At 37.0% G+C, this 13,809-nt stretch overlaps 1 protein-coding gene across 3 annotated transcripts in view; it reads left to right on the top strand.

Annotated features, from left to right (window-relative positions):
• MSRB3 (methionine sulfoxide reductase B3) overlaps positions 1 to 13,809 on the top strand; it is a 174,926-nt gene that overhangs the window by 81,755 nt on the left and 79,362 nt on the right. For all 3 annotated transcript variants that reach the window (XM_060657052.3, XM_060657054.3, XM_060657055.3), the window contains exon 5: positions 1,489 to 1,517. In XM_060657052.3, the coding sequence (XP_060513035.2) occupies positions 1,489 to 1,517 (29 nt within the window). The remainder of the gene's footprint in view (positions 1 to 1,488; positions 1,518 to 13,809) is intronic.

The raw sequence follows: 13,809 nt of genomic DNA on the forward strand, positions 1-13,809 counted from the left end.
CCAGACAGAAGGAAGAACACCTCCTATCCAGGTGAGAAGGATGTGTGTTTGTTGGTGGAAGTTCCCCTCCACAGACAGTTGTTGGGTATAATAAGCAGCAGGTGCCGTGCAACCGCTGTGGCTGCAGAGATGAGGAAGGTGTAGTGGGGAAGACAGGTAAGGAAACCAGCAGGATGTGGGGCCAACGCCATTTCGAGCTGTGCTCAGGGATGCTGGGAACAAAGAAGGGGGCGCGAGGCAAGCCTTTCCAGAAGAGGAGAGAGGACAAAAAACAAAAGTGGTTTGCACCTGGAAGAGCAGTCGGGGCCGTCTAAGTGAAGGAGTGGGATGAGGAGTGCGGTCAGGCTAGGGCTTGGGAGAGCGGGCCTGCATCGCACTGCTGGTTGTCGGCAACCGTGGCCGTGACAACACTTTTTTGTTTTTACCATTATTGACTCTAAGTATCAGGTGAAACCTCATTTAGGAATACTTGAGAAAATGGGTTTTTATGACAAAGAAAGCTGCCTCTTGCTTATCCTCTCCCCCTCTCCCCTTTGATGACTTCTCTTGAAACTAATTTAGGTAAAGAAAGCCACCGCTTCCAAAAGTGCTTTGGTACCCTGGCATAATTTCAAAGAAATCTCCTTTCCCACTTAGTTAACTACATTTCCCCAGGAAAAAAAAAAAAAATCTTCTCTGTCAATGTAACATCCCTTAACAGGACTCCTGCTGGTGGGTTCTTGTATCTTGCTGTGGCAGCTGTGAACATATATACTATTGATTGTTAATGTGTGATATAAATCCGACTGGAGCATGCCCACTAATTGGTTTGAGAGCTAGATATAGACAATGCTGTCTTATAGTAGCTTGTGTAGATAGGCCTAGTCATAGGGTTAATTCTGCCTGACAGCACATCAGCAGCATCTTGAGAGTAATTACCCAACAGAAGTTTTCCCACAGCCGAACTGAGAGCTTCAAAGGCTTCTGAATTTACAACCAGTATTAGCCTATATCTGAAACATAATGTTCCCACAAGGGCTCAGATTTTTTTTCTCCCTCTTGTTAAATGTATGGGGTTACCAGGTTCATTTACTCAGCGCACAACTTAGTGAAAAATTACCTGGTGTTGAATAATTGGAAATCTTTAATAATAAGTAAAGAGGATAAATTTAAATTTGAGTTTTTTATTGCTTTATTATATTACGGAAACAAGTTAATCTACCTCTTTTTTTTTTTTAACGCAATTTATGCTCCTTCTCTCAAAACAAGTTAAAAAGTTAGTATCTTTTTCATGCTTGCTATCTCTGCAGATATGTGCATGTTCAGGGGACGTAGGATAATGCATACGTTTAAAATAGTTAAAAGAGATATGTATTTACATTTTAAAAAGCTGTTTTCCTTGTTGGCCATTGAACTGAAATCTGTAACCACTACATCCCCTCCCGTAAAGTACCAGTTGTTCTTTAATATGCAATTTTTGTATTGTAAAACATTTCTTTCTCTTTGCAGGTCAGAAAGCAAATTTGACTCCGGCTCAGGTATGTTTACATTAGTGATGTTATTCTGAGTATATTTTATTTACATTATTCTCTGAGGAGCAACTCATCAGATCAAGAGCCATTTTGATTTTAAACAGACGAGGCAGCCTCTTTTCAAAATATGAACCCCACCTCAAAGCAGGGCGATTGGCTGCCTGGAATCAGAACTTGAGATGTTCACTTTGGGATTCTCGATAGTTCTGCAATAAGCATTAAATGCTCTCTATCTGCAGAGTTCCATTTTAAGAGCAGAAGTGGGGGTTGTACATTCTTGCCACTCAAAATACAATATTATTCTCTCAGTAGGCAAAGCATCCTGAATAATTTGAAGATTATGTGCAAGGGACTTGTCGTCAAATGTGGATAATAAATACATTTAATCCAGCAAACTGTAAGGAGTTTTAGCCAGTAGAAATGGAAATTTCTTTATGATTTATTAGTTTTTTAAAAAATTTGTTTTGTTGTGGGAGTGGATAATGCAAAACTAAGGTCACCTTAAGCCATTACTTTTGTATCTATCAAGACAAAATTCACATTCTCACAAACAGTGGCATATCAGCCTCATTAGATGCTTTCTTTTCATTAAGCATGAATGTAGCCATATAATCCTTAGGTTTGACTGAGGCTCTATGTCATTTTCTGAGATTTATGTGTTCCAGAATTTCTAATGGTGTTTATAATTAAAGCACAAAAATTTCCTCTTATTCAGTACAAAGGCCTGATGCCCTTTAGTGAACTGTTAATAGATAAATAAACGTTGATTATTTTTTATTTTTCCAGGAGAAAATAATTTTCAGAGAAACATAGAATTTATTGAATTTAAAAGTAACATTCTGACTCTGGTTTGAGTTCCATTATGTTTTAACTTAAAAACACTTTTTTGTTTATTATGCTCCCAAGGGAGCTAAGGACTATATATTCTTTTTGGTAGTGGTGTTAAGGAGCCAACATGCTGTTTCGTTAAAAGCTTCATCTTTCTTTTATTGTATTCCTTTATGAATGTCTCCAATTTGGTGAGCCTCTTTAATATGAAGTTGGTACATGTGAGTTAACAATTTCACCAGAAATCTTTCCATTCTGTGTGTTCTTGGGCTTCTGAATCACATCTGACATTAGTAGCATAAAACCAACATTTCTCGTTTACAATATTGACTACATGGAGACTGAAGTCATGGTGGCCTTATATCAGTGACTTGACTTTTTATTGATTCATAGGAGGTGACTCAAAATAAGGTGAAAAGTCTTTGTCATTTTTTAAACAGTAAAATATTTAAGTATGATAAAAAAATAAATGAATAGACTTGATAGAGAATGAATTTTTACATAGAAGTGGGATGTCTTTTTATCATTTGCCAGTAAGTCACCAAGTGTCATATTAAGGGCCTACTTTGTTATGATCCGATTTAATTCCCTAAACATCAGTCAGAAACTGATTTTAGGGTATAGTATCTGGAACATAGTTCTCAAAAATGAAAAAGTCCACCAGGTTCATTTTGAAGGTAAAACCTGGAAATAGTGTACAAAATTGAAATATTAGGCAGCTATTGTCAAAGTCAGAAAATTTACATTGAATTTTGAAATCCAAATTAAAATATGCCGCTAAACTCCTGTAGTGATAGTTATAACATCTGTACAGGCATACATCTTTCACTCTAGTGACCAAAGATTTTGTTCATGATCCTTATTTTTTCTAAGTCCTAATTTTTTTAAGCAGGTTTATCACGGACCACATCTGCATGTCTTTGAAAAGTACAAAGTTCTGTACCCTGAAAAATCTTACGGGGAATACTGATGAAAAGTTTATTTATTCTTTTAATTTAGAATTTAGATATGTTATGGAAAGAATTCAGATGGTTTCAAATTAAGAAACAGGTAATTATGTTTTCTTATAAGCTCTTTTAGCTTAGTATCGAATGAGGGAATCATGGCAGAGGAAGCTGGACCTGTATTCTTTGGCACGCTCTATCATGCAAATTTTGGTCAGAAATAAGATAGCATATTGGAACAATTAAATGTATGACTTTAATAGGTTCAGATTCTCTATTGTTCATCAAATACAGAAAGTGAACTTGCTCTGCTTAATGTTGTATACAGCTGTAAGAGTGTTCCTGACAGAGTAAGCTTTGCAAATGAAGGAGGATGCCAATCTTACCAAGGCAAAACAAAACAAAACAAAAACACTTAAAAAATAAACAGTATGGTCAGTGACTAGCCATAAAGGAAAGGATTTCAAAGTAAAATGTTACATGTATATGTATGTACCTATAGCTCCCCTCCCAAGTGAGGAACCCAATTCATGCAGGGCTTATGCACATTTGTAGTGTGTGTAACCAAGTTTCTGACTGTGGAGTGAGATTCATGAGGAAGGAAGGGAGATTTTCACTGTCATCACATGGGGAAAAATGTCAGTTGTTGAATGATCAGCCTAGAGAGAGATTTAAATTTTTTCTTATCAAAATTATATCATTTTTTTTTCTATAAAAGCATCTGCAAACAAACTTGTGTTTTTTAAAGTTTCAAAAAATTTTATAATGAAAAATTTCAACTCTCTATAAAATTAGAGAGTGTGGTGTAGTGGACATCCACATAATCCATCATCTAGATTTTACTATTGTTAATAATTTGCCATATTTATTTCATTTTCCTTTCTTTGCTTGAAATATTTTAAAGTAAAATACGTCCATTTCATGTCATTTTTGAAGCCTGAAGGTTATGGATTGTCTTGATTTACTGAAAGAGATCAACTACTTTTTTGAGTTTTTTTTGTCTGTCTCAGAAATGTGGGTCACATACAGATTCTTCTGGAAAGGGTTGTGGCATTACCATGTCCACATCAGTTAAAGGGTCCTCAAAAGTTCTATTTGTGGTGAAGGTTAAGAAAACCTTTAACCAGAAGGTAGAGGCACTGAATTAATTCTGATCCGAGAACCCCAGGAATGTTCTGTCCTGGAGATTAATTTGATTAACACTTTAGCTGCCCTCTAGCTGTGTCCTCTATGTACTGAGTTATATACTGATTAAAGTTTGTTTCTGTTGGTTTATAACTCAGTCACGTCAAGCTTTTGGCTTTGCCGATGGAGAGCAATCAGGCCACCTTTTTTCTCACGCAGTTTTAGGGTTTCCATTTTAATGCCGTTTCCTAGTTGATGCACTGCTGTTGCTTGCCTGCATTCGTGTGTAGCTGGTGATTTTATTAATAGAGTGAAACAGACTTCCTTTTATGTTCAGGAGTAGCAAGAAGCCGTGCTCTTCTCCCCACCTCCCAAGAAGGGAAGTCAGTTGATGTGGAGGAAGCAGAGCATTGAGTCTAATGCAGTGATTAAACATGAAAGCTATATATCAAATCTCAGGAGAAACATGCTTTGGAAAGAGGCAGGGAACTGTGGAGCATATTGCATGATAGGCTATGTAAACAGAGCCCTGGAGGTCAGTGTGTGGATGCAAACCAATTAAATAAAGAAATTACTGGCTTTGCTTTCTGTCATCTGGATGGGGAGGATCACAAGTTAACATGCACAGGGTTGAAGTGTAAACTTTGCTTGAATAAGCAAGGCACCTTTGGAAACTTCGTTAACTCTTTCAGTTCTTTACTAAATTGTTTTTTTTTTTTTAATTTCACCAAAAGAAGTTAAAAACAAAAACCGAATATATGCTGTCTTTGCCCTCCTGTACATATCCATTAGCAAAGGTGTGAGTGATGAGTAGAACTGAAGAGAAAGCAGAGGATGAACTGCTGGAAAGAGCAGAGTTGAGTGTATAGTCAGATTTCAGGAACATGCACATGTCTTTTAAAAAAAAAAAAAAACATTTGGAAAAGCAGAGCTCTTGGAGAATAACTGAAAAAAGATGTTTTTCTCTTCTCCTGAATCCTGAATATAAGGCCAACATATAGTTGGAATTTACTAGTCACTATGTTAACATCAGGATATTGTTATTTCTGTTCTGTTAAAATAGGATAGTTTTCTGACCAAGAAGAACCTGAAGCCTATAAGTTAATAACTATACGTCAAGGACTGCCCGGAGTCTAAATCTGTGGTGTTAACCTTCTCAGGCCATGTTTGAATGAGAAAATGAAATACCAAGTTAAAATGATGGTTTCATGGTCCATAAACATTCAAAACAAGGATTTTTTTTTTTTCTTTTCTGTAGAGTCATGTTGGCTGAGAAAGTGAATAAGCTTATGTTTGGTGCTTGTTGATTCTCGGCTGCTTGGAATAGCTATACTAAAGATATGGGCTCGCAGAACACAGCAACTCAAAGGTATAAGATTTCATGAAAGCAAATTATGGAGGATTAAGAAACCTAATGAGCATGGTTTAGCGTGGAGAGTAGAGGAGGGAGCTTACTATTAAATAAAGCCCAAGAGTGTACAAGGTTAGGAGATCCTAAAAGACACGATAATAAAAGGCACAACGGAATATAATTATCCTGAAGGGGGAAAAAAAAACCCAAGGAACAAAAAGCAGCTAGTGTCGCTTTTAAGATCTGTAGTTAAAAGGGACTCTACGCCAGGGTAAGGAAATCAAAGAATATAATCAGTTAAAGCTTGAGGCAAAAACATAAGGGCAGTGAAAAATACAGTGGGCTGCTAATGGTGGTCACTAGGTTGAAGGGAAATGAGGAATCTGAATGGTGTAGAACTTAGGGTGTTGAAAGCTTGCGACAAATGAGACAGTCTGCCTAACACAGTGAGGCTTTCTTAAGAAATATTAATAAAGGAAACATTTTCAGATCTTATCTATGTGACATTATATTGGTAATACTTTTCAGTTGCTTCAAATCAATGTTGTCATTTTCAGTTTCTTATTTTTGAATGGCTTGTGACAAACGAAGAGCAAGGAAATACAATGTAAATCTCTATTGTTGGGCATCGTTCATTAATAGAAATAGGAAAAATATTGTCTACTCATCTGTTCATTCGTTCAGTCTACATTTATCACGCATGCTGTATGCCATACCCAGATGCTGAGGTTATGGCTGTGAACAGGGTGGATACAATTCATTTTCCAGAATCTTACAGCTAGTTGGGCCGTTTTACAGATTCACATGGATTTCTCTGCATATTTAGCTAAAAAGGGCTAACAAGGTTAAATTTAGATCCAGATGGTGAATTAAAGAACTCTTGATGTTTAAAGATAAGCTAATCTATTTTAGGTTTTGACATATTTATCTTTCTTTAATTTATTCAAACGGTATCACTTTGGTTTCTACTTTGACTTGTAAGAAACCAGCCTAATAATACTACTGGTTAGTGTGTAATTTCTCTATAGCTTTTAATAAGGAGTGACTTTTCACATTTGATTGTCATTAAAAGAGAGTAATTTACAAGAGAACAATGACAAATGTTTGGGAATACTGTTCTCTTCTTCACTTTTATTGAACTTTTGATGTGTTCTTTTACTGCATCCTAATCAGGGTTGGCCTGAAAAATCAGGCCATCTTCTTTAGAACAGTCTCACTGGATTGTGTAGAAGCAAGTAGAGGGCACCTAGCCTTTCATCGCCTTTTATAAAGTGATTTACACACCAGGGAGCAGCAAGGCATAGCAGCTAAGTGCAGAGGTTTTGCATCAGATAGATCTAAATGAAGACTCTCCTTATGTCTAATAATTTTCTGTTGGCTTTCTTGGATTTCATATATACCATTATGTTACATACTTAATTTTTTTTCTTTTCTTCTAATTTAGAACTAGAGTATTTAAAGCTACAAATTTCCTTCATTGAAGCTTTAGCCGGGTCCCAGATATTTTTTATATTGTATTGTAAATAGTTGCAGTTTTGACTTTCTTTTGGACACAATGATTATTTAGGAAAGTGTTTTACCTTTCCATATGTACTATTTTCTACTTTTGTTTGTAATTTTCAGTTTCATTGCTTGGTGGTCAGAGAATGTAGTCTTACTATTTTTTAGTAAGTCTATTATCTGGTACTTATTAAAGTTGTAGTTTTGGCCTAATATATATTTAATTTTTATAACTCTTCTGTGGGTGATACAAAAACTATATTCTCTGAAATATAAAGGATTTCATGTAAATTTATTAGATCAGTCTGAGTCATGATTTATATCATTATTTATTTGGTTTCTCTTTTATCTGATAAGGACTTTGAGAAGAGAGATACTCTGTCAAAAAAAAAAAAATATATATATATATATATTTTTTTAACCTGAAAAAAATATATATTTTAACCTGAATTCTACCTCTTTAGATATCACCATCCCTGTGTTTTCAGCTTCAGGTACTATGTGTTTTCCGGCATTAGCCACCTTGCTTGGGTCATGTATTGTACTTGCCTTCCTGTAGAGAACGTTATTCCAAAGCAGTGCCCAAAGAAATGAAGGCTCCTCCAAAAAGGAAACTTATGCTATTCCAAATTCATATGTGAAGCAAGAAGTTGTTATACTACCTGTAAACACTGATGCTTTCCCCTTCCTTTTTGCCCTCAACATCATCCTATAGCTTTGTAAGGAAAGTGGCTCCAAGCCTTTAGGTTTTAAGGTTCAGCCCAAACATTGCCCCCTCAATTAAATCTAGCCATCTTTTACACCTCCCCAGCAGTTAATCATTCCTTCCTGTGGGCAAACACTGGATCTTATACTTGGATTTATTACAGCATTTATGCTCTGCTATACTTATTTGTGTGAATCTTTTCTTTCTCTCTAAGTCTGTGAGTGTTTTGAAGAAAGAACCGTGTCTTATTCACCTTTATAGCCTTGGTATCTGGTATAAATAATTAGTTCATAAACAAAAATTCCGTGAGGTTGGGAGTTCTGTTCTTCACTTGCAATAGAAATGCTTAACTAACTACCAAAGATTTACTCTCCCCTTTCAGAGTCACGGGGAAGTGGCTACGCAGTGAGAGATGGCAATTTCCCATCCCTCTCCACCAATGTGGGGGCATGTGACTAATTCTCCGGTGGAGTATGTGTCATTTCTGGGTTAGGGGATTAAGTATCCAGTATACTCCACCTCTCTCTTCTTTTTTTTTTTTTTTTTTTTTTTTTTTAATCTAAATCTTTCATTTATTTATTTATTTTTTTTTTAATTTTATTTTTTAATATATGAAATTTACTGTCAAATTGGTTTCCATACAACACCCAGTGCTCATCCCAAAAGGTGCCCTCCTCAATACCCATCACCCACCCTGCCCTCCCTCCCACCCTGCCCTCCCTCCCACCCCCCATCAACCCTCAGTTTGTTCTCAGTTTTTAACAGTCTCTAATGCTTTGGCTCTCTCCCACTCTAACCTCTTTTTTTTTTTTTTTTTTTTTTTTTCCTTCCCCTCCCCCATGGGTTTCTGTTATGTTTCTCAGGATCCACATAAGAGTGAAACCATATGGTATCTGTCTTTCTCTGTATGGCTTATTTCACTTAGCATCACACTCTCCAGTTCCATCCATGTTGCTACAAAAGGCCATATTTCATTTTTTCTCATTGCCACGTAGTATTCCATTGTGTATATAAACCACAATTTCTTTATCCATTCATCAGTTGATGGACATTTAGGCTCTTTCCATAATTTGGCTATTGTTGAGAGTGCCGCTATAAACATTGGGGTACAGGTGCCCCTATGCATCAGTACTCCTGTATCCCTTGGATAAATTCCTAGCAGTGCTATTGCTGGGTCATAGGGTAGGTCTATTTTTAATTTTCTGAGGAACCTCCACACTGCTTTCCAGAGCGGCTGCACCAATTTGCATTCCCACCAACAGTGCAAGAGGGTTCCTGTTTCTCCACATCCTCTCCAGCATCTATAGTCTCCTGATTTCTTCATTTTGGCCACTCTGACTGGCGTGAGGTGGTATCTGAGTGTGGTTTTGATTTGTATTTCCCTGATAAGGAGCGACGTTGAACATCTTTTCATGTGCCTGTTGGCCATCCGGATGTCTTCTTTAGAGAAGTGTCTATTCATGTTTTCTGCCCATTTCTTCACTGGGTTATTTGTTTTTCGGGTGTGGAGTTTGATGAGCTCTTTATAGATTTTGGATACTAGCCCTTTGTCCGATGTGTCATTTGCAAATATCTTTTCCCATTCCGTTGGTTGCCTTTTAGTTTTGTTGGTTGTTTCCTTTGCTGTGCAGAAGCTTTTTATCTTCATAAGGTCCCAGTAATTCACTTTTGCTTTTAATTCCCTTGCCTTTGGGGATGTGCCGAGTAAGAGATTGCTACGGCTGAGGTCAGAGAGGTCTTTTCCTGCTTTCTCCTCTAAGGCTTTGATGGTTTCCTGTCTCACATTCAGGTCCTTTATCCATTTTGAGTTTATTTTTGTGAATGGTGTGAGAAAGTGGTCTAGTTTCAACCTTCTGCATGTTGCTGTCCAGTTCTCCCAGCACCATTTGTTAAAGAGACTGTCTTTTTTCCATTGGATGTTCTTTCCTGCTTTGTCAAAGATGAGTTGGCCATACGTTTGTGGGTCTAGTTCTGGGGTTTCTATTCTATTCCATTGGTCTATGTGTCTGTTTTTATGCCAATACCATGCTGTCTTGATGATGACAGCTTTGTAGTAGATCCACCTCTCTCTTCTGAAGTTATGTCAGAGGTACATGTTGAACATGATGGCATCACAGTATGGAAGGAGTCTGTATCCCGGAGTCATGCTTGGAAGAGATTCACTCAGGAGAGCCCTTCACCTCAGAGCATCTTCAGTGGCCTTTATGCAGAAGGAAATAAACTTTTATTGTAATAAGCCACTGAGATTTTGCCATTGTTTATTATGGCAGCTAAAGTTACAAACCCTGATTAGCCCAGTGCCTAGAATACTTCCTGGCAGAGAGTTGGTGCTCATTGATTATTGTTGGATAAATGATAAAATTAATGGCTAGGGATTATATTGTCTAACCCAAAGATGATCCTTTAAATGAGGGATCATAGAAATATAGTATACTGTGTTCTGTATAATCACCAAGCCTATCACTTGTCAATTGTCACAATCATACATTATTGTGACTTTAAGAAGTCACTTTAAAAAGCAGTGACTTAAAACAACAATAATATATTCTTGCTCATATGTCTGTGGATTGGTTGGGAGTTGGCTGACATAGGTTGGTCACAGGTTGGGTCCAGGCCTGCTCCACGGGTATTGTCATTGATGATAAAAGAGAAGAGGGCAGACTTCACTATGCGAGCACATTTCAAGCCTTTGTTTGCATCAGACCTGCCAACATCTTATTGGCCAAGCAAGTCACATGTCCAAGCTGAAAGCGAAGGAAGGGGAAAGAATTCTGCCCTTCCTCCTCACTAATCATGCAGATGTAAGTATTCTCTCTTCCTTCTGGTGGGAAGAACTGCTGCGTCACATGGCAAAAGGTATAGAGATGGGAAGGGGAAAAGAATAGGAGCCTATAATGGAATCTACTACATTAGCACATCCTGTACTTGGATCAATTCTTTGGTAAAATGTTTATAGAGTTGGAAATATTATATTTCTAAATTGAATCCAATTCCTTCTTTATAATCACATTACAGTAACCTAACTTTGGATGTAGTATTAATAGTATATGATAATGAAAATATTTGTATAATGCTTTGCCATTTAAATGGTACTTTGATAAATCGTACCAAGTTTGAGACTCAAAAGTTAGCAAGATACACAGGGATATTTTTTTACCAGTGTAGGAGTTGAAGTACAGAAAGGTTAAATGACTTGTTTAAGGCCACGTGGCCAGTAAATGGCCAATCTGGGATTGGACTTCAGATCTCCAACTTACAAGGACTGTGTCCTTTTTATTAGATCATGGGTTAGTTATTTGTTTGTTTGTTTTTTAAGTTTATTTATTTTGAGAGAGAGAGCATGCATGTGTGTGTGTGAGCAGGGGAGGGGCAGAGAGAGAGAGGGAGAGAGAGAATCCCCAGCAGGCTCCATGCTGTCAGTGCAGAGCCCAATGCAGGACTCCAGCTCATGAAATGTGAGATCATGACCTGAGTTGAAATCAAGAGTTGGATGCTTAACCAGTTGAGCCACCCAGGTGCCCCGATTTAGCAACTGTTATACATTATAAAATGTATTTTTCTCAAATTAAACATAATATGATTATAAACATGCCTTGAAAATATAAAGTGTAATACAGATTTATATATGGTTTCAATGTGGCTTTTAGTAGGCCATTGAAAGGTTGCTGGCAGTTTCCCAAGAGGCCTCAAAAGATAACATTAATTGCCTTGGTGAATTTTCTGTGTTCTAGTATCTAGTCTTAAACTTCCAGGCCCAGAAACTTAGATGTTTTAGTATCTTTTAGGGATGGACTCATATTGACAAGCCCACAATACTAATGGATTAAGCTAGAATGCCAATGTATTTGTGTATGATGATAAATACAATTTTCCCATGCCTCAGAATACTTACATGTGCATGATCAGCGTCTTCTTTCTCTTAGTGAGGCTATGTGACTCACAAAACTCACAGTAAGAACTCACTTTATCAATTGACCGAACTAAATCAGTACATATTGGGACTGAAATTTCCTTACCATAGCATATTAGCACCCTAAAGGCAGGCACCTACATGGGTAGTCAGATCATAACTAAAAAGTTGCTCTGTTGAGCACAAAATAAGAAAAAAAGGGAAATAAACAGATTGAAATATTTAGCTTTGGTGAGTTTAAGTTAACATGAATTATCTATCTCAAAATAGGGGTCGTCCTGGCCAGTGAGACTTGATTTAACTTAACATTCATTGACTTCACCTTCATCCATCCATCTACCCATCCATCCTTATGAAAGACAGCTTTGCCTTTGGGCTTGGAAAACATACTACAAGTCCATTACCTGAGACTTTGTTTCCAAGTTCTTGGAGCAGGAGACCATGTGTGGAAACTTTAGAACTTAAAATTTATAGTTTAAATTTTTCTTAGCTATTGAAGCACGTATTAAAATTTTAATGGTTTAACATACCACGTCAGCATACTAAAATTAAGATGCAGAACAAGGTCAATATATAGATCAAGATATAGAACATTTCTATTACCTAGAATGTTCCCTCATATTTTCCTTCAGTCAACTCCCACTTCTCAGAGGCAACCATTGTTCTGACTTTAGTCACCATTGATGAGATTAGTCTGTTCTTGAACTTCATATACAATAAAATCATACAGTGTGTACTCTCTTGTGCGTGGTATCTTTTACTCTATATAATGTTTTTGAGATTTAATCATGTTATTTGTAAGTACCAGCAGTTACTGCTGTGTAGTATTAAGTTGGGATGCATATTTTGGTCTAAGTCAGGCTACCCTTCATGCAGTTAGGTTTCCTGAGCTATCTCTGTTTCTGAAATTCTCAGGCCCAGAATACTGTTGTTAATGCACTGAGGCAGTATGTAGACATTTTTACTTTGACGCTTCATGATCAGTCAGTGTAATGCATTGTGCATGTAGAACACTTACTCTAAGACGTGGTGGAGGATATAGGAGTGTGACACAGTTTTTGCCCTCATGGAGCTTGTCATGTAATTGAAGAGATGAGATACATGCATACACATATACACAAAAATACCTGTAGGTGCAGTTTCCAGTAATGGAGTCCTACTGGAATTTAGAAGGGAAATTACTGTAGGCTACAGTGACTGATTAGGCGGGTTCCTTGTTGGAGGTACAATTTAGATCTTCAGAGGTCAAATTTGGATAGAGATAAAAGAGATGGTTTTTAAATAGAGAGCCACTTAAAGTCAGGCACAGAGGCAAAGTGCAAAAAGTATTTGAGGAACAGTAAGTAGAGGACTTTTGTTGGGAAGTAATGGTACATTTGGGCGTCTATTAGAGACCACAGGTTAAAGAATTTGGACTTCACTCTACAGATAATAGTAACAATCGCCAACACTGATTTTATGCTTACTATGTGACAGGCACTGTACCAAGTGCTTTATGTTGACTAATTCATTGAATTTGTACAAATCATGCACTATTACTCCCATTTTATAAATTGAGTAGAGTAAGGCACAGAGAGCTTGGGTATTTTGCCCAAAGTTACATAGCTAGTACATGACAGAACTGAGATTTGATCCTAAGTAGCCTAATCACAGAACCCACAGTCTTAACCATTATGCAGTAAAACCCCTAGAATATGGGTCGACGTGATGAAAAAATATTTATGAATTTTTACTGATATGACTTCTTATTCATACACATGACCGTTCTTACTCATACACATGACATATTTGTCCATACAGTCACACATGGTTGTAGAAATTTTCTCCCCCAAAAAGTTCATGCAGGAATCTGTTGAGAAACAGGTTTTAAAGGTGATGTTGAGTTTTAATTTCTAAAAGCAGATTGTCCCCACAACATTAAATCACCTGTGGAA

The sequence above is a fragment of the Panthera onca genome, chromosome B4 (genome assembly GCF_046562875.1).
Source record: "Panthera onca isolate mPanOnc1 chromosome B4, mPanOnc1 haplotype 2, whole genome shotgun sequence".
Taxonomy (NCBI): Eukaryota; Metazoa; Chordata; class Mammalia; order Carnivora; family Felidae; genus Panthera; species Panthera onca.